The 22,389-nt window shown below is 32.6% G+C and overlaps 1 protein-coding gene and 1 long non-coding RNA gene across 2 annotated transcripts; both read right to left on the reverse strand.

The window, feature by feature from the left end:
• Positions 1 to 2,444: 2,444 nt before the first annotated feature.
• Positions 2,445 to 5,966, reverse strand: LOC104882526 (uncharacterized). Its single transcript, XM_010666225.3, has 3 exons — positions 5,423 to 5,966; positions 2,954 to 3,015; positions 2,445 to 2,857 (listed from the first exon to the last, which is right to left on the reverse strand). The coding sequence occupies exons 1-3, from the start codon at positions 5,508 to 5,510 to the stop codon at positions 2,654 to 2,656; spliced, it is 354 nt and encodes a 117-aa protein (XP_010664527.1). The 5' UTR covers positions 5,511 to 5,966; the 3' UTR covers positions 2,445 to 2,653.
• Positions 5,967 to 19,793: 13,827 nt separating this feature from the next.
• Positions 19,794 to 21,621, reverse strand: LOC100260909 (uncharacterized). Its single transcript, XR_788251.3, has 3 exons — positions 21,477 to 21,621; positions 21,130 to 21,295; positions 19,794 to 20,280 (listed from the first exon to the last, which is right to left on the reverse strand). It is a non-coding gene; the product is annotated as an uncharacterized LOC100260909 (long non-coding RNA).
• Positions 21,622 to 22,389: the final 768 nt, after the last annotated feature.

Raw genomic sequence — 22,389 nt, forward strand, 5'->3', positions numbered from 1 at the left:
GATTAGTGGATTTTTTAGTTCAGACATACTTCATGGACGTAAGGATCACATTTATTTATGTTAACATCTAAAATCTATAATACCTTGCCATGAAAATTACCTAATAATCTAGAAGACAAGCAACTGAAAACTTCAAACAAGACATGTACGTAGACAAAAACAGGTTTTCAAGAGGATAATACGAGTTCCTACTGCTATAACAAGGAGGGTATTGCTTTACTAACAATCAACATACTCTGAGAAGACCACATCAGATGAGACCTCCTACACTCACTACGTGCTTGAGCTTGAGTTGGAAGCATTAATATGATATATAGTGAAACTAACCGACAAGCTCACTGCTTGGTTGCTAAGGAAAAATCAGATACCCTCCATTTCAGTTGTTAGGTTTTGTAGGTAAACAAGCTAAATGTAAGGTTCTCTTCATTCTACTTGAGATTCCAAATGTTAGCCAAAGTCTTAGATTTTTCACCCAAGTGGGTTTCTGAAAAGCAAGATTCCAAACTGCCTTTTCCTTTTCTTGGTTCTCTCCGGAACCAAACGGGAGGAGTTTATCAAAAGAAATGAATAAACAAATAGAAAAAGTTAAGTAGAAAAAGGACAGCGTCTAGGCTCTAGGCCTGATTCAACATCATTTGTAAATCCACAGGCTGATTCGTTAATAACTTAATTCAGATGACGTTTGGTTTAACCATACTTTTATTGGTAAATGATTACAGTTAGGAGTTGGAAAGGTCTGTGACTTGAGAAACACTTCATATTATAATTGATGTTAAAGTAACAAATCCTCGTTAAGTAATGGTTGGAATTTAAGCATGGTAGCCCACATTGAAAGTGATATTTAGACAACGGAGAAACAATTTTGCAAGGTCCCGTTGCTTTTGTGACCATGATTTCCCTTTCCACTTGCAATTCAGAAAAAAGAAGTGTAACGGTGGGGAGGAAAAAGGGAATTTCCTTTGGAAGATTTTAAGAGATGGGAAAAAGAGAATGGGGTAGAAGTAATGAACTTGGTGGGATGTGGATTGATGTGGGTTGTCAACTTGCAGAAGTGTCAAGTGATATGGTGAAGGATGAATTGATATTTGAGGAAGAATCAAAATGGGCACTGAAATTAGCTTGAAGAAGAAGAGATCTCCTTGGTATTATTTGGATCAAGTCAATGCGGTTGGTGCTATTGATTATTGCATTTGCTTTGCCTTTCTGCGCTGTAGTTTTTATTTCCTGACCCACTGGCAGGGCCTTTTAGTTGCCAAAACCCTAAGAATTATGTTTATCTTTTTATGGAAAAAAGAAACTATGTGAAGGACTAGCTAGGACACTCCCCTGTATAACCTGTCTTCCTTTACATTAAGCAATTGGAACTAGGGGACCCCCAGTGGTGATGCCATGATTATCATTCTTCTCAAGCACTTATTTCTTTCAGGTGATACACCCTAATAACATCACCTACGTTATCATCCATATATGTAATATCTCATATCATATAAGGAAAAAATTTCTTAACACTACATACATAAAGATTCTAGTATAGACTCTTCTCAATTTTATAAACGTATTTTAAAATACTCACGTAAGCCTCTATTTGTTCAATCCCATAAAGAATGTCTATCTATTTCGCCTCAATATCTCGTATGACATAATGAAACTATTGTATCTACATTATGATATTCTACATTGGATAAGAGAAAAAGTTTCTAGTATTATATAAGTATGAGTTCATTTTAACCTTATAGATATGTTTTAAAATCGTAAAAACCCTTTAAACCCACAATAAACAATATATATTTATTTATCGAATACTCTTATAGTAGTAAATAACATCTAGAGATCTAAACATACAAATCTTCTTTCTTCAGTTTCTAATCATCTTCCTCACCAACCGGAAGGGGAAAATGGAGAACGGAAACCACACATGGAGGCAGTTGAGGGAGAAATGGCACATGTGCTAAGTTCTTTTAGGCGTAAATATGGAATTGCATCATTAGAGAACAGAAGAACAACTGTTAGGTATGAAAGTGGGGACGGAATTGACAGCAGGTGTCCAGAATTGGTTAGGTAACTAATAACCATTACTGTTGAGATTGCCTCATGTAAAGTTATGAAGAAAAATACTCACTGACACCAGCTGACCAGCATTGTGCCTGTGACCTGTTTGGGTAAGAGGTAAACATCAGCCCTTCAACTGGAGAGCAATACCATGCCCAATTCAGCAGTCAAGTAGTTATGATCATTCACCAAACACCACATTTTAGGCATTAACGTTCACTCCAAACCATCTAAGCTTTGAACGGTATACATTGAAATTTAGTTGAATGATTTTGAGAGAAGTCCTACTGCTAAGGGACTCCTTCAGTCTCCAGAGTTCTGTGTTCCGAAAATTCTGGCTATGTCCCTTTAAACAGAGACTGAGAGAGAGAAATCGTTTATCACTGATGCTTTATTCAAGATCAATTCAATTAGTAATCTTAATCATTTTAGTAATTTACCAGATACAGGTCCATAATAATAACAAACACATAAATATCATAAGCAATGGTCATATGAGGACCACAACAAACAGGGTAATTGAACACCATGAGAAACATGAGGTACTACATTCTTCAGGTGTCTAGCATAGACACTATGTAGAAATAGTTCTATATATGGTAAGCTAAAAAAACCCACCAGGCTTGGGATGGCCAGGTGGTGAGGGCTTTGGAATGTAAGGAATAAGAGGAGTGCCATGTTGGATAGGTCCAGGTTTTATGGAAGCCTTTGAACTTGGAACTGGATCAATGGGATGATAATCTTCCAAATTTACATTCCCTGCAATGATCTTCTTATCAGTGCCTAAGTTATGCTCATAGCCATTCACCTGCAGATTGAACAAGGATAAATCATAGTATCCCAATACAAAAATTGCAAGCATCTTGATTAATTCAAGAAAAAATAAACATTCTAATGCAAGTACCTTCAGCTTCCTGCTTGTTGCTTTCATGGTAGCACTACCCACATGATGGGTGAAGACCATATCTGGGAACAAACTCAAGAAAGTATGGTATGTCAGTATTTTAATACTTTTCTTTTGTTCTTTATTCTATTTTTATTTTTATTTTTATTTTTATTTAATTTTTTTTTCTAAGCAGTATTTGTTGGTGATAGTTTAGCGTACTTTACCTATTATAGAACTCATCATTTTTCTGACAAAAAAGAAACTGTACAGCTAGCACAATTCGGGTGGCTTATTAAGGAACTCAAAGTTGAAGCAGACATAGGAAAGGGAAAAAATGAAGAAAATAGGATCAAACACTGCACATTTCTATTCAAAGAGGTACTTTAACAGTTAGATAAGTCATGCTGGTAGAAATCCAATCCTTCAAGCAGCCCCACCCCAGAATTCTAGCCTTAGACTTCAGCCTGCGCTTCAATGCTTCACTCTTATAGAGTATGGGCATTAATTGACAAATCCCAACATTTTGTATAGTTAGAAACACCAGATCATGTGAGCACATTTCCACATCCATACTTAAAATTTAAAAAGGAAAAAGAATGAAAGAAGAAGAAGAAGAAGAAATCAGGTAGAAATGATTGGTACAACAATTCATGAAGAGAGAGCTCAAATATATAGTTGAGAGGAGGCTCTATACTAAAGTTTGGCTCATATACTAGAGTACACATTTATAGTTTCAGCAATGGTCGTAGCAGCACGGCAGTCCAAGAAAGCACCCATAAACAGAAAGCGATGGTGATCAACATCTACATGATGTTTGCATCACATGCTGCATTGCAGTTTTAACTACTATTGTCAGATGGAGGGCCAGGCCTAGAGGGTAGAGGAATTCGTGTTCATAGATGAGGCACCGAATTTTGGGTCAAAGTAGCTTTTGATCGAAACAAAAAATCAACTTTAGGCCTGTGTTGAAACGATTGTTCAAACTAGCCTTCTCCTATTTTTATTTTTATTTTAAATTAAAAATGCATTTCTTCCTTCTCTTCCACCCGCACACATCACCATGGACCCATCCATCGCTGGCGACGTTGCTGTCGGCCACTCCGTTTCCCCTTCTTCAGTCGACTTCAACCCTTTCTCCCTTGCATATTTCCTTCTTTCCCTATTTCTCTTTTCTCTCTCCATCCTACCCATCATACCCATTTTTCCTTTCCTCCAACTCCGGCTGCTACTAATTGCCGACCAGCGATGTCGTGCCATCCTTGCTGATGATGCCCACGGTTGCCCCCACCCAGACCCACACCTCCATCTTCAATTTTTTTTTTTTTAAATAACTTTTTAAAAAATGATAATGATAAAAGATGCTGATGGGAGAAAAAGAGGCCATTTTGAACAAAAGATTCAAAAGATGGCCAAAATCCACATTTGTTTGGTTAAAGAGGTTATTTTTAACCCAAACTCTGAGGCACCTCTCTGTACCCACCAGCAGTAGATCATGATAAGAGACATATTGAGGTGCAGGAACTGAGTCATGGTTTTGTGCCATGCAACATGAATGAAATGGAATCCAATAGTTGTGTCCTGGCATCTTGTGTAACTTTTATGCTTTTGCGTGAAAAGCCTGTATGACTTCAACTCAATCTGAAAAGCTGATTAATTGTATCAAGTAGCAATAACTTTGTCTTGGAAAAAACAAATTATCCTATTGGTTCAGGCAATTATTTTTAGATAAGTTCATGGTGTAATCAACCCTGCAGATATCTATGAATTTACCAAGCTCAATAAAGAGCTGCCGACACCTCCAGTCACAGTCCACCAGATCATTTGAGATTACACTTCTCAAAATTTTGACAGAAAGCCAACAGAGCAAGAGATTCCATTTCATTTCATTTCTGACCTTGGATTTTCTATACAAGCCAAATAATGATTTGACTATCAGAAATACCATCAACAAATAAACATTATGAACTGATAACAATGGGAACATATGATACCACCTTTTCCCTACAATGGACTATTTGAGCTCTGAAATCTCAATAAGAAACATGAAAAAAATGAAAAAAAAAAACTTTAGTTCTTATGCTAAATAAATAAAAACATGCAAACAACGATAGCCAAATAAAGCTCGAGTGTTCGAACTATTCCTTCTGAAATTGCATGCAATGATTTCTTTCCTTTCATTGTTCTTTCCCTTTTCTTTTAAGGATAGTATTTCACACCATTTTGAGATTAATGCAGAATCATCACCAAATACCAACAAATAGGGTTTTCTAGTATGATCATTTCTAGGATTTTCCTGTCCGACCCCAACAGTGAATAAAGAAAGGAAGTTAATTAATCGCAAACTAAAGATGAAAACCAACGGCAAACAAACAGTAGAACCCCACAAAACTCTTTCATAGCTCGTGCACAGAAAACTTTTCCAAGATAAAAACAAAATAATCGTTGTACGCGAAACAACATAAGCAAAAAGGAAGTAAGAAAAGTTACCAGGAATTGAGGAACCGGAGCAGTGTAGGAACATGAAAGGTGTCCCAACCACCAAGAACAAAACCCAGAACCCAGAAAACTTGGTCATGTCAATATCAATAATATTTCACCACTTTGTTTTCAAAACCCAGACCCCCAAAAAGGAAAATTTTCAACTGAAAAGAGTGGTATTTGCATTCAAACACTCTCCACAACCCCCTATAAGTAACTCAACCCATGAGACTTCCCTGAGAGAGATGCAAGAGAATAAGTGAGCAGGCTCTCGTCACCCAAAATTCAGAATTCCAAAGTCTACCAGAAAATCCGCGGAGATAAGAAGACGATAGTGTAGCAACCCATCTCAGAAATATGTATATATATATTTAACTTGTGGGTAAAGTCAATAATGAAGGAAGCATGTGATGTAGTGTGGGTATCATCCTGTTGCATAGCTGTAGAGATGAAGAGATTAAATGAGTTGCAGAAACAGTGGATAATGAAGTCAATTCAATGCGCGGTGTGGTGGAAAGCGAGCCTTCAGTGATATATGGAGATCGACAGGAGAATTAGCCGTTGGGCATTATTTACATTATAATCTTTGCTGGGTTGGTTTGGTTCCCTCCTCAACTTCATGTTTCTACATATGTGGGAGAAATTTGAACCAAATGAATTCGATGCAGCAAGTTGCTCATATTGAAAGGTGAACTTTCTAATGGCTAATGGCTTGTTCACTTCAAATTATTTCTGATCAATAAATTCAATTGTTAGTACTTTGAACAACAGTTGAAAAAAATGAGTGTCATCCCCCATATATAGTCTTATCTTAGACATCACAACTCACAATGGGCCCAATGGCATCCATTCCTGCCCATATATAGGTGGTGGCATAGACCACGACAGCATGCACTCTCTTTATTTTCTTCTCAGCAGGCTCAGTCAAACTGCAACTCTTATCCACAATTCATTTCATCTTGGCCACTGGGATGGTATTAAGATTCCTATATAACAATTAATTTATTTTAGTTGATCAAGTGTCTTCAAGCTTACCTCAGCAGCTGCGCCGCTTGAATCCAAACACCACCGCGTGGTGGTGGGTGGAGTGGCTGCTTGGCAATCTTGTTAAACAGAGATATGGAACGCCATATTCTTCAAAGATTTTGTTGGTTTGGGGAGAAAAAGCTTTGTTACAAAGACTTGAGAGCGTCGAAACGTTGAACCCACCCATGCCTTCTGAATTTAGTAGGATTAAATACGTGAAGATGGTCAATGAATCCAGTAGGGTATGCACGGCTAAAAGTCCAATACCCTCTGCCCATCCATCAGAGGGGACACCAATAAACATTCAACAACCTACGAGGTATGCGTTTGGAAATCAGTACCATGTGTCCCAGACACGAAAACCATAACCAAGAAATTGCCGCCACTAATATGGGAAGACTGCAAGTAAATAAGGGCCCAAAGCACTTCCAATGTGGCTATTGCTAACTGGTCCTTAGCGTTCATCTTAGCTTTATACCTCGTAAGCTGTAGCAGAAACCTCAACGCATTCCTGGTAAAAATGTTAATAGTAAAGATGTCAAATAATGTCCTTTTATTTTATCCGTATAGAAGACCTAACCTGGTTTATGAAACCCGACTTCTAGATTTATGTGCAATTGAGCAAACGATCTTACTACTGAAGTCGGCCTTCGTGGGATTCCAGCACTAGATTGAGCTTCCTTTCCCATCAAACTACTAAAATTAGGATGGTTGATTGGACAATAGGCCACCGGCGATTTTCAAGATATCAGCAATTAATATCATGCAACTTTTCACTTAGTCAACGAAAAATGACAAACATGGAGAAGGTAACATGGTGTTAAATGGGTTTCAGTCCGTCTTGGATAGTTGTATGTGGAGCAGTTTGGCATTTAGAGCGCAAAAGAAATCAAACTTTAACAATTCCTTCCCACAAGGAAAGGGACATTTCGCACCAAATATATGCAGATGGAAAATGCAAATGCGCATGGAAACCCAGATAAATCATTCCCCTTCACATCTTGCCTTGACTTTAAGAAGTTCAATACAAAATCCAAAAGAAAATCAAAACTTCCAACTTTAAGTTGTGTCTATTTAAGACTTAAATAGACACAAAAGGTACACTGTCTCTTAGGTCGTAAATTCTATTAAGGAGTATGATATATATATAGAATTCAAATCTTTCAAACTTAAATTTTTAGTAAAATTGGTAGTTAAATATGGTATCAGAATTTGGTCAACAATTTGCATTTTCATAGTTTGTTTGTAAGATGCAAGCTCAAATATTAAAAGATTAAGCTTTTAAGAAAATTGGTAATTCAGCATATTCTAGTTAAATATATTATATAATCAATAATAATATTGGTTGGTACGAAAATCGGTAGTTCAACAAATTTTAATTCAATATCTTATATACTCAATAATAGTAATTTAAAGTTGGAATTAAGAAGAAGCTACAAACAAAAATAGAATAAAAAAATTCAATTACTATAAAAACCTAAGGAAAAAGAAAATAGAAGTAACAAGAGAAAGAAAAAGGTGATAAAAAATTATATAGTTTTTTTATTTAATCGCTCATTTAAAAATTACATAAAAGGGAAAAAATTAAGAAAATTTACCTTCATCTTTTTAAAAATATGAAATGCAATACTTGTTTTTAAATAAAAATATTTTTAAAATTTTTTTATTCACCATCCTTAAAGAAAATTCTAAGATAAAAATATCAAATTAAAATTGAAGAATTACCCATAAGGGTAGACTGAGAAAAAAAATTACTAAAAAGGGTGGGTAGATTTAATAATTCTTATGAAGGCCTCATATTTTTATTAGACCAATTTACCCTGAATTTCTCAAATTCATTTACCAATTGAGAAGTACATCTTCTTTCCTAACAATTATAAAGTATAAGTACAATACAAATGCAATATAGTTATAATAAAAAAATATTAACATTACGATACATTACAATATACCAAAATAACAAAATATGGAATTCGTTTTTTACTGAACTAATGTTTCTAGGTTATCATATTGTATTCATATCATAAAGCATCATTACAAGCCAAAATTATAAAAAGACAACAAAAATACATTATTGTAATTTCAATACATGAAGTTGTTGATGGTAATCCAAATGTATAAAAAAAATCTATAAAATTAATTTTTTATATAAAAATATAAATGTACAATAAAAATACACTACAATTACAATATAAATACAATAACATTACAATACATTATGATAACGTAAAATTTTCAAATTTTGTATGAAACTAGGCAATTGTGGGTTTTTTTATATAAAAATATAAATGTACAATAAAAATACACTACAATTACAATATAAATACAATAACATTACCATACATTACGATAAGATAAAATTTTTAAAATTTCAAATTTTTTATGAAATTGGGCGGTTGTGGGTTTTTTTGGCATATATATGTCTAATATACAACAAATATTGTTCTTTATTATACAAAATATGTCTTAATTGATTACAATTTTAAGTTTTCAACAAAATTCAAATATGTTAAAAAATACCCAAATAAAGTGGTTCCAAACAACCAAGAAACAACTGAGAAAATTTTTTCTTCTGTCATGTCAAACAAATCTCAACAACAAAACTAAAGTGCAAACCTTTTCAATGGAAATCAATAATAATCATATCAAACAACCCGGAAAATAAATTAAAAATAAAAACACATCTTCAATTTGAGCAAAATAATATAAAAAAATTCAAAATAAATAAATTTAAATAACATTTTATACAAAAAATGTAATTTCTTTCTCAAAACCTCCTTCAATATTTCAGATCTAATATTTTACATCGACATTGTTAAAATTATTTACTTTTCGTTCCTTCAATCCGATTTTTAAATTATTTATTTATTTTTTCCATAAACTGATTTTTTTTTTTTTTTGACATTTAAAAAAAAACTCACCTTTAATGGATTTCTTACTAGATTCACACAAAAAAAACAAGCTTTGTGTAAACGATTACAAATCATGACCTGAAGTGCTGGACATTTTTCCTCTTTCCCTTTTTTCTTCTACAACACCACCGACAAGCTGGAAGTAGGTTAAAGAAAACTATTTTCACTTTGCTGTTACTTTTCACTTTGCTATTGCTTTTCACTTATTAAGAGTAGTCTTGGCATTTAAACAAAATAAGGTCTTTGGAGGAATTATCATAATTTTACCCTATCCTTCATAATAATTATCAAATTTACCCACCCTCATCAATCATATTTTTCCCCAGCCTACCCTTAAGGGTAATTCTCCCAATTAAAATTATGTAATAAATCTTAAAATTATTATTTTTTAAATATACATATTATATCATCATCTTCATCAAATATTTTAAAGACAAGCCCATAGCAACAATTTAAAGACCCTAGAATATGAATTTGCTATGGTTATATTTAATTCGCTAAAAGTATGAAGAAAAGAAAAACAAAATATTAAGAAAAATGATTTAAATGATTTTTTAATATTTAATTTTATTATAAAAATATAACAAAATTAAATATAATTAAAATTAATTAAAATTTTATATATTTTAAAATTATTTAATTTTTATACCATTGAGGAAATTTTAAATAAATTTTAAAAAAATATGTAAAAATAATTTATCAACTTTAAATTTATTTTTTATTTTCTTCAATTTTTTCTTTTTTTTCACTTTTTTTTCTAAATTTTCTTTCTCTCACGTCTTCCTTCAAATTTTATGAGAATCAAACATAAACTATAATAATTTCTCAAGAAAGAAAGGAAAATCAATGAATTTCTAATGTAATAATTTCCTGAGACACAAATATTTAAAAAAAAAAAAACCATACCAGGCAAACTGTAACAGTGCTGTAAAGGCCTCCGTGCTCTGTAGTGTAAACAAACGCAAGAAGTAGTCCGTCTTTCATCGAGTTCGGGCATCACCGCCTTTGCGGTGGGGCGGTGCTCCAATTAGAGTTTTAAACCAATATGAACTCTTTTATAGTTTTATGTCAAAAAAAAAAATCTCTCCAATTAAGGAATTGTCTCCGATCTGAAGCCAGTGTCCTGAGTGACTTGAATAAAATTTTGTGTTTTATAAGAATTAATACTTATTAATTAATAATTTAATTTAAATTATTTTTAAGTTATAAACTTAAAATTAATTTGATAAATTTAATTTAAAATTTATTTTAAATAATTAATTAATATATTTATCCTTATAAACTTAAATAATATTTAATACTACAAAATAAATTTATTTGTTACACATTTATATTTATTAAGTGATTACGGTGCTTTATCAAAAACATTCTTTACTAAAACTTAAAATCATAATCACTAACATTTATTTTAACTATTATTTTAGATTTTTTTATTTTTATTAAATTTAAAAATATTTTAGATTATTTTTAGTTTTTATTAAATAGATTTAATATTATAAATTTATTATATTAATTTTTTTATATTAAAATTATGTTTACAAGATTGTGGTGTTTTCAAATCTTTTAGATTTTTTTATTTTAAAAAGGTTTTAGTGTTTTTATTTTATATTAAGATATTTTGTTTATTCTTATTAAAAAAATTGGTATTTTATATATATATAATTAAGATAAAAATAAAAAGTCCAAAAATTATAATTAAAATAATCTATAGTCGTAAATCATAATTTGTAACAATTATAGACATTGAAATTTTTGGTAAATTAAATTATCGCTAAATTGATATTTAAAATTATGACTCATTAATTTGAATTTGACAAGCGTTGAGTTTATTGCATTGAACAATACGTAATTCAAAAGGTAATAAGTGACAAAATTTGAAAGAATATAAAATCAAATCAAATCAAATCAAATAATTGAAGTTAAAAGAGAATTAAAAATAAATATTCACTTAATAACAAATTTCCTAAACAAAACAAACAAATCTTTTAATTAAAATTAAAATAAATTTTAAAATAAATTTTTTTGTTATAACTGAAGTAATGAATTGATCGCTCGGATTTTGTCGTTTATTGGATCAAAACAAAATTTATAACCTAATTTACTATTCTATAACAATTTGTACTCGATCAAAAAGTGGTTTTTAGTACAAACTACTGTAGTATAGTGATATTTAGGTATCGTCCACAAGGATGGATTATTCTCGGTAATTAAGGCTTGAACGAGATGATAAGAAATGATGGTGATCAAGTGAAATTTACTTGAAATTGCATGATAAAATCTCAAGATAGCAATGTATTCAAATTGAAATGAAAATGAAGTGTAAAAGAGAAGAAAATTAATAAGATGTGAGATTCTCAGAGTTAGGATTTTCTAGAGAGCGATTTCCATGGTGAATAGGTGTTAAGATCTAATTTTCATCAAGTTAGATTGAAAACCTAAATTTTATCTAAACCGATTTTTGATTTAGCTTTAGATTTAGATCTAATTTCTCTTCAAATCAGGTAATCTAATCCAAGAGATCAATTTGAATCATAAATTCAATTCATCTTAAATTATCTTCCAATGATTCACACTATGCAACTATTCAATCTCATCAAATCTAGCATTAAGAATTTGATGAATCTACCTAGCTTGTATTGTAGTAATCATCCAAGACAATTTGAAGAGAAAAATCCCCAAATTTCAATTAATCAATCAATTGGATCAAATTACCTTAGCAATTCAAACTCAATTCTCTTATTCACCATAGATCTTGCCTCTAGATCCTCCCTCCTCCTAGAAAAACGAGATTTAGTCACTCATGCTTGGAGATTTGATCTCACAAGACATGTTTGGCTACCGAGAAAATAAGAGAATCTGAAGGAAAGTGGAGAATTATATAGAAAGAAGAAGTATGAAAAGTTTTACAATTAGAAAATGTATCAAAAAGTTTCCAAATGAATCAATCACATTTCTATTTATAGGCCAAGGTCAAGTGGACACTTGGCATCATCTAAGAGGTCTTCCGGAGGCTTCTTCATCAAGGAATCTGGAGAAAATGCATTTTCGCACAAACCCCTAGCAATTTCGCATGATGGTGCAAAGTGGAAAGTCCATTAGCTGCATTTTCGTTTTGCTGGAGCATTTTGCATGACTGTGCGAAAATTTCGCATGGTCATGCAAAATCACTTTTCACATTTCCCTTATGTGCTGCAGCCAAGCCTATTCTGTTTCATTTCGCATGACTATGCGAAATTGAAAAACATGTTTTTCCGACTCCTCCTTGCAATTTCTCCCATTTCTTCATTTTTAATCCATCTCCACCACCTCAATTAGGCTCCAAATCCCAATCCAAACCGATTGCATTGCTTCTTTCATTATGCATTTGGATCATCATCAACTTTATTTGTTTTCTTCAATTTGATTCATCTCTTTTGGCACAAATTTATCAAAATCATACCTTGAAATGACTCCAAAACTTCATAAAACTTGTTAGTAACTCTTGCAAGGGCAAAAACATGTTAATTGAGTGTTTTAAGCATGATTACTACCCAAAAGATGTGAAATTCATGAGAATTATTATCTAAAATATGCTCTTTTGAGTAGTAATCATGAATGTCACCACATTAATTATAATAAATGTTAATTAAGTATTATTTATGACTTTCATTAATACTCATTAATGAAAACCATTAATGTTATTTATGAATTCCGTTAATATTCATTAATGGGAATATTAATGGAAGCCATTTGAAAAGCCTATAAAAGAGTCTCCCATCCCCTGTAATATGTATCCCAAAACAAGAAAGAAATTTCTTACTTTCTCTCATTCTCTTTATCTTTTATTCTCTAAACTTTCTCAATTCTTTTTTGTGATTTATTTTCCCCTATTATATATTATTATCAAAGTAATATATAATTTATCTCTACTACTTTATTTGCGTTGCATTTATCCTTGTTTTACAACACGAATTGCTCTAAAGGTAATTCTCATATCTTAAACTTGAAGTTATTTATATAGAATAAAATTTTACATATTTATATTATTGTTGAATTGTTTTGTTATATATTGTTAAAAGTTATAAACATATTATTTGATTTTGTTTATGATCAAAGTTATATTAATGCTATCAATTATTGTAACTAATTCTAATGATATTGTTTTTTCATATATATATATAAAGTTATTTGACAATGTCGAATCTTACAAAACTTGAATTTGTGACACTTGACATTTCGGGAAAGAACTATCTATCTTGGATCCTTAATACTGAAATACATCTTAATGCAATAAATCTTAAAACTACAATCAAAGAAGAAAATCAAGCATCCCTACAAGATCGTGCAAAAGCATTGATTTTCCTTCGCCATCACCTCCATGAATGTTTAAAAAATGAGTATCTTACAGTAAAGGACCATTTTACTCCATGGAGCAATTTGAAGGAAAGATATGACCACCAGAAAACTGTGATTCTCCCAAAAGCTCGATATGATTGGATGCACCTAAGGTTGCAAGATTTTAAAATTGTTAGTGAATATAACTCCGCACTTTTCAAAATCAACTCTCAATTCAAGTTGTATGGAGAAAAAATCACAAAAAAAGACATGTTAGAGAAAACTTTTACCACGTTTCATGCCTCGAATGTGCTCTTACAGCAGCAATATCGATAACGTAAATTTACAAAATATTCTGAATTAATATCATGTCTTCTTGTTGCTGAACAAAATAATGAGCTTCTGATGAGAAATCACCAGTCTCATCCAACTGGATCCAAACCATTTCCTAAAGTGAATGTAATATCGTCCCAAACTTGTGGGCGTGGACAAGAACGAAAACGTGGTCGTGGTTGTGGTCGTGAAAGAAATCCCTGATACCATGGTTCTTATAGTAATAATTCATCAAATTCTTAGAAAATGAAAGTCTCATTGCACTACCAAAAGTGGAACAATAATGAGGCAAAACAAGAAAATTGGAAGCGTTTACAAGATAAACCTCCTAAGACCATGAGAATAATTGTTATAGATATGGTATGAAGGGGCATTGGTCGCGTACCTGTTGTAGGCCCAAACATTTGGTCAACCTTTACCAAGCATCAATAAAAGCAAAAGGAAAAGAGATAGAAATGAACTTTAACGATGGTGATGGATTGGACCCAACCTACTATGATATTGTTTTCTTTGGAGGTCTTAGTGAAAAAACAGATCATTTAATAAATTATGAGAAAATTAACATTGATTGATATTACTTTATATATCAAATAATATAGTATTAAGTCTTATATTTACATATGATTTTCTTTTGTTATTTACATTATATCTTGTTTTTTTTTTAATATTAGTTATATCTGAAATCCATGTGTTATTTGGTTTTAAAATGAATGAGGATGATGTATGTCTCATAGACTGTGCAACCACGCACACAATTCTTCGAGATAAAAAATATTTCCTCGAATTGACATTAATAAAAGCTAATGTAAGTATCATATCTAGTACTACAAACTTAGTTGAAGGATTTGGAAGAGAAAACATAACATTACCAAATGGAACTAGATTCCATATAAATGATGTTTTATATTCTAGCAAATCCAGAAGAAATTTGCTCAGTTTTAAAGATATCCACAGAAATGGATATCATATTGAAACTATGAATTGAAGATAATGTAGAATATCTTTACATTACTTCCATTATATATGACCAGAAGCTTATAATGGAAAAACTCCCGGCTTTCTCCTCTCGGTTGTATCATACAACTATAAAACCTATTGAATCATATGTTGTCGTGAACCAGAAATTCAACGACCCAAAAGTTTTTGTCCTTTGGCATGACAGGCTAGGTCACCTAGGGTCTTCAATGATGCGTCGAATAATCGAACACTCACATAGACATCCACTAAAGAACCAGAAGATTCTTTCGCCCAATGAATACTCATGTGCTGTCTGCTCACAAAGTAAATTGATAGTCAGACCATCTTTTACTGAAGTCATATCTGAGTCACCAATCTTTTTAAAAAGAATACATGGGGACATATGTGGGTCTATTCATCCACCATGTAGACTATTCCGTTATTTTATGATCTTAATAGATGTTTCTACTAGGTGGTCACATGTTTGCCTCATTTCTACACGTAACGTTGCCTTTGCTAGACTCCTTGCACAAATAATTAGATTATGAGCACAATTTCCAGATTATCCAATTAAAACAATACGTCTTGATAATACTGGCGAATTTACTTCTCAAACATTCATTGACTATTGCATGTCTGTAGGGATAAATGTTGAGCATCATGTTGCTCATACTCATACCCAAAATGGTTTAACAGAAACCTTCATCAAACGTCTCCAATTAATAGTTCGACCATTACTAATGAAAACCAAATTACCTACTTACGCCTAGGGACATGCTATTATGCATGCTGCAGCTTTAGTCCATATTCGACCTACAACTTACCATGAATGCTCCCCTTCACAACTTGTGCTTGAAAAACAACCAAATATCTCTCACTTACGAATCTTTGGTTGTGCAGTATATGTACCAATTGCACCTACACAACGCTCTAAAATGGGTCTCCAACAAAGACTTGGGATTTATGTAGGTTTTAATTCTCCATCTATTATAAGATATCTTGAACCTTTGACAAACGATGCTTCTACAGCTCGTTTTGCGGATTGTCATTTTAATAAGAGTGTTTTCCCGTCATTAGGGAAAGAAAAGTCGATTCCTGAAGAACGATGAGAAATTAGTTGGAAGACATCTACGATGACCCATCTTGATCCTCGTACAAATCAATGTGAATTAGAAGTTCAAAGGATCATTCATTTGCAAAATCTTGCGAATTAATTATCAGATGCATTCATTGATACAAAGGAAGTGACAAAGTCACATATCGTGGTTGCAAATACTCCAGCACGGATTGATGTCCATGTAGAACAATTAATAAATAAATCTAAGATACGCTTGAAGCGTGGTAGACCTATCGACTCAAATGATGTAACTCCTCGGAAGATGAGAACCCAAGAAAAACTAGGCACTCTAGAAGAGGCCATCAAAGCAATTGATCAGTTTAAAATTGATAAATTTATAACCCCAAAAGAGGCACAAATAATACAAAAAACCTTTAAAGAGGCACATATTGAACAAGAAGCTCCTGAAGAGGCACATATTGAACGAGAAGCCCCTAAAGAAACACATATTGAACGAAAAACCTCTAAAGAAGCATAGGTACCTAAAAATTGTGAGATCTCAATAAGTTATGTACACACGGGAGAAAAATAGGATGAAATAATATTGTTATTAACAATATTTCGTTTTCCAAGTGGCCTCTGATATCATAAGTAATGATGAAGATCCCAAACCACAAAATGTGGAAGAATGCCGACATAAAAATGATTGGCCAAAATGGAAAAAGGCTATACAGGCAGAGTTAAACTCATTAACAAAACGAGAAGTTTTTGGACCTGTAGTCTAAAAACCTGAAGATGTAAAGCATGTTGGGTACAAATGGGTATTTGTACGAAAGCACAATGAGAATAATGAGATCATAATTTATAAAGCGCGATTAGTAGCACAAAGTTTCTGGCAGAGATCTGGTATTGATTACGAGGAAACATATTCTCCCGTCATGGACGCAATCACATTTCGTTTCTTAATTAGTTTGGTGGTCTAAGAAGGACTGGATATGTATCTCATGGATGTTGTTACAACATATTTATACGTATCCATGAATAATGATATATAAATGAAAATCCTTGAAGAATTTAAATTGCTTGAAACAAATAGTGCAAAGTCTCGTAGCATGTACTCAATCAAGTTACAACGATCCTTGCATGGATTAAAGCAATCTGGATGCATGTAGTACAATCGTCTTAGCGAATACTTGCTAAAAGAAAGATATTTGCATAACCCTATATGTCCATGCATCTTCATTAAGAAATCAGAAACCGGATTTGCAATTATTGCAGTGTATGTTGATGACTTAAATTTTGTTGGAACTCCTGAAGAGCTCACAAGAACAACAAATTACTTGAAAAATGAAATTGAGATGAAAGATCTTTGAAAAACAAAATTTTGTCTCGGCTTGCAGATCAAGCATTTTCCAAATGGAGTTTTAGTACATCAATCAACATACATTAAAAAAGTTTTGAAGCATTTTTATATGGATAAAGCGCATCATTTAAGTTCTCCAATGGTTGTCCGATCACTTGATGTGAAAAATGACTCATTTTGTCCTTGCGAAAAAAATGAAGAATTACTTGGTCCTGAAGTACCATATCTTAGTGTTATTGGTGCATTTATGTATCTTGCCAATTGTACACGTCCAGACATTGCTTTTTCTGTCAATTTATTAGCAAGATACAATTATGCTCCAACTCGAAGACATTGGAATGGTATCAAACATATATTGCGTTATCTTCACGAAACTACTGATATGAGTATATTTTACTCAAGGGAATCAAAGCAACAATTGCTTGGATATGCAAATGTAGGATATCTTTTAGATCCACATAAAGGTAGGTCACAAACAGGGTATGTGTTTAATTGCAATGGTACTGCTATTTCATGGAGATCTATCAAACAAATAATAATGGTCACATCATCAAATCATTCAAAAATACTAACAATTCATGAAGCAAGTCGTGAATATACATGGCTAAGATTTATGATCCAACATATTCGGGAATCATGTGAACTATCTTCTATCAAAGGTGATCCGATAATATTATTTGAAGATAATGTTGCATGCATTGCACAAATAACAGGGGGTTATATTAAAGGAGATAGAACTGAACACATTTCACCAAAATTCTTTTATACACATGAACTCAAAAAAAAGTGGTGAAATTGATGTGCAATAAATACGCTCAAGTGATAATCTAGCAAATTTATTCACAAAATCATTGACAACCTCAACATTTAAGAAGTTAATACACAGAATTGGAATGTGTCAACTCAAGGATATCAACATGAGGGAAAGTATGCTTGTAAAAAGGTGTTAGTGTACTGTACTCTTTTTTCCTTCGTCTAGGTTTTGTCCTACTGAGTTTTACTGGCAAGATTTTTAACGAGACAATCCTAACATACTAAGAGCAACTTAAAGAATTATAAGAATATTGTAATTTTTTTCCTTCTCTAGGTTTTTCCCATAAAGTTTTTACTAACAAGGTTTTAATGACGCATATTCTTTAATGTGGTGGGCATCCAAGGGGGAGTATTATAACTGAAGTAATAAATGTCACCACATTAATTATAATAAATGTTAATTAAGTAATATTTATGAATTCCATTAATACTCATTAATGGAAACTATTAATGTTATTTATGAGTTTCATTAATATTCATTAATGAGAATATTAATAGAAGTCATTTGGAAAACCTATAAAAATGTTTACCACCCCCTGTAATATGTATCCCAAAACAAGAAAGAAATTTCTTACTTTCTCTCATTCTCTCTGTATTTTATTATCTCAACTTTTTCAATTCTTTTTTGTAATTTCTTTTCCCCTATTATATATTATTATCAAAGTAATATATAATTTATCTTTACTATTTTATTTGCGTTATATTTATCATTGTTTTACAACAATTTTCTTATTAACAAATTTTTTAATTGAAGAAAACAAGTTGTTAAAATCAAAAAGTTAAGTTCTTTGAATTATGCTGCCAAATCTCGAAAAAAACTCCAAAATTCGCATATATTTCTTGTAGTTGTACTTCTTTTACAACTAGGATTTAAATTTGAAAACATGATCACCCACTAGAATTTTAAGCTTAAATTCAAAATATGGTTAATAACTATCATTTTATCACAAAAAAATATCATAATGTTGAAAATTACTAATTGGAATTTTTTTTTTCTTATGAAGTAATTGAGGGGTTTTTTTTTTTATACAAAAGGTAAATTATGTTGATTAAAAAGCTACTATATTTAAGTATTAAATGACTAGTAAATGATGATGTATTATGATAGTGATTTTCAAATCATCTGCTTATCGTGATTATGACACTTCAAGGAGTTAATCCACAGATTTTGAATGAATCAACTCAAACATCATCTTGATAAATTAATTAAATACAAAATAAGTATATAATAAATCATTAATGAAAATAAATTTAAAAATTTAGAAGATAAGATTTTTTATATTTATACTAAACAAAATATTTATTTATTATTATCATATAGATTTAAATAAAAATATTTTTATCGTATTATTTTAACTTCTTCCTTGATTAAAATATTTAATTTTTTTTTATATAAATTAAAATATTTTATTGTGATTATAATCTTTTGTGGGCCCTTGGTTTATTCAACCATGGCGCTTTCACCTGGGGTATGTGTGTATAATCATGATTAAAATATTTTATTTTATATAAAAAAAATTATAAAATAATATAATAATAAAGAAGTAGGAGATCAAATAGAAAAAGAAAATTAAAAAGCCAATGAGAATAAAGAAGGCATTTGGATGAAGAAACATGGTCTGATAGAGAAAACTCAGAACCCATTTTCTAGATACCCATCATTTATTACATAGGAGACAGCATGAAGAGAAGGAAGAGACGGAACAATATCCACTGGGAGGGGGAAAGCTGACCTCTATACATGGTTTGGATGAACAGGGAAAACAGACACTATTGCATACCAGGCCCCCATCCCCTTCTCTTCTCTTTTATTCCACAGGATCCACATCCATACATCTGAGATAAAGCTGACCAAGTTCATAAGCTCAACAAGCTCACAAGCACCATTCATAACATGATCAAAAACTGCGGCAAAGATATGGAGCACGCTTGGCCCACTCAATTATTTTCCAATATGTTCTCTTTTTGCTATTCCCAGTGGATCTCTCAGGGGACCGACCGAGCTCTGTTTCAGTTCCATTTAACATCTCCCACATCACATGCACATCCCTATACTCACAAGTCCTCACGTCATTTCGCAGCTTCAGTAGGCCTGCTTTGTTGTCAAAAGGGGATCACATCAATCAATCAAAATTTACAGATTCTAATAAATATCTTAATCACAAAACTCAACAATCCTCTATACTCATAACTAATGAGCCGCACATGAGAAAATATAACATAAAATTTCTTTTACACCCACACATTCTGGTTCTTCGCTCCGACCAAACACAGCCTTGAGCTCCAACAGATAATAGATTTGAAAAAAACAAATTCTACTATCTTCCGAGTTCCAAGATCATACCATTAAAACTCCCAACGAACAGTCAACTATTGTCACAATGGGTATAATCAATTTCCATTTGCATTCACAAAATAATGTAAATTTGATTGCGGAAAGGCTTAAGGTTTTGGGCTTCCTAGACTGAAATTATCTTATAATTTATAATTTCACTCACTTGCTTTGTGGTTTTAAATTGAAATCCCTATGATAAATAATATTTTTTAAAAAAAAAAAATTGATAATACGGGCAAAGCCTAAAAAAGACCTTCTGAACGGAGAATGTTTGTCATACACCAAATGTTCTCTGAATGACTGAATCAATAATCTTGACGCCTTGGTGATTTAGGTCAAAAATGGAAAACATTTCAAGTGTATACAACTTTGCCTATGGCGTAGCATCACCATTCAGAAAAGCAGAGATGCTTTAAAACCATCTATCTAATTCCAGAATGATCGGGCAGAAGAAGAAGAAATCCAGATAATGTGGACGAGAATGAAGTGTTCAAAGATAAAATCCAGTTTCCAAATCGCATAAGATCAAGCAACAGTCAGAGGAGAATCCTCTCCTGTGATCAACATATTCAAAGGTTAAAAAAATCAAACGATGGCAGCACTTACCAGTTTTTCGAATTCCAAAACGCTTAGCAACGCCGTTCCAGACTGTTCGCATGGGAAACATCATCTTATCCCACCATTCCATTGCTAATTTGCTACCCCAAGTTCTGGTAATGTTCCGCCCTCCTCCGCTTCAGCCTGAAGAGAGAGATCAGAAGAAGAAGATGACCTGTACACCACCACCGGTAAAATCAAATTCAAATTCAAATCCACTATTATATCAAATATCAAAACAAGATCACAAATCGAATCATTTTGATTTGATTTTATTTTTTATTTCACATCGAAATCGAATCGAAATACTCAAAAATAAATAAAAGGGAAGAAAATGAAAGGGTAGAGGAACTGACTTTGGCGACACTTTTCTCTCTCTCACTCTCAACCTCTCCTCTGGAGCTTCTCCTAACGGGAGAGAGACTCGTGCCCGAATTAATCGGTTGGTCCTTCCCCGGCTGACGCGATCATTTTCTCTTTGGGCGCCACGTGTCGTTCCTCCCGTTGAATCCACGTCCGGATCCAATGCTTATGTCGCGTTGATTGCGACACTTTCTCGCGGAGAATGGACGCGTAGGCAACCTTGGAGTCCACGTGGGGGATAGGCATTGGCGGGATTACTGTTTAATGTTTTCATACCATGCGTAGATATTATTTTGCAAGGTGGTCCCCATTCGTTACGATCTTTTGCTCTCAGTCGTGCCTCATTAACAATTCTGTGGTGCGAGGAGCCTAGGACCAACCTGCTGAGTGACGCGTGGTAGATTCAAGTCATTAAATGAATTTTAATTTTATATTTTTTCCCTTAGGAATCAACGGGTAGAAAGTAGGAAGGAGCGTGTAGGACACGGGCTCTAAAAGGGTGTGAAAGCGCAGAAAACTTAAAAAATCAAAGCCTATCAAGTGGACTACGTGGGTTTCGTTTAGGGCGGTAGAGTGAGCTACGTGGCCTGCATAATTAAAGCAGTATTGGTACACGTGGTCCAGTACAACGGGAAACGGAAATGGATGATTTGGACACCACACCACGATTCCCACAAAGGACACCGACCATCCATTGTCTATCTATGGACCTTGATGGTTGATCCGGTCCACAATCCCAGATCTTGGACTACATATATTCTCTCCCATTCTGCCTCGATACTAAAATCCTACTGTTTGTAACTTGTACACACGATCCCTTCCAGGTCCCCAATATTCAGGTTGAAGGGATATTTTAACTTTTAAGGTAGAAAGACGTTTAAAATGAACCGTTCTGTACGAGTCAGA

Source organism: Vitis vinifera, chromosome 18, assembly GCF_030704535.1.
Source record: "Vitis vinifera cultivar Pinot Noir 40024 chromosome 18, ASM3070453v1".
Classification (NCBI taxonomy): Eukaryota; Viridiplantae; Streptophyta; class Magnoliopsida; order Vitales; family Vitaceae; genus Vitis; species Vitis vinifera.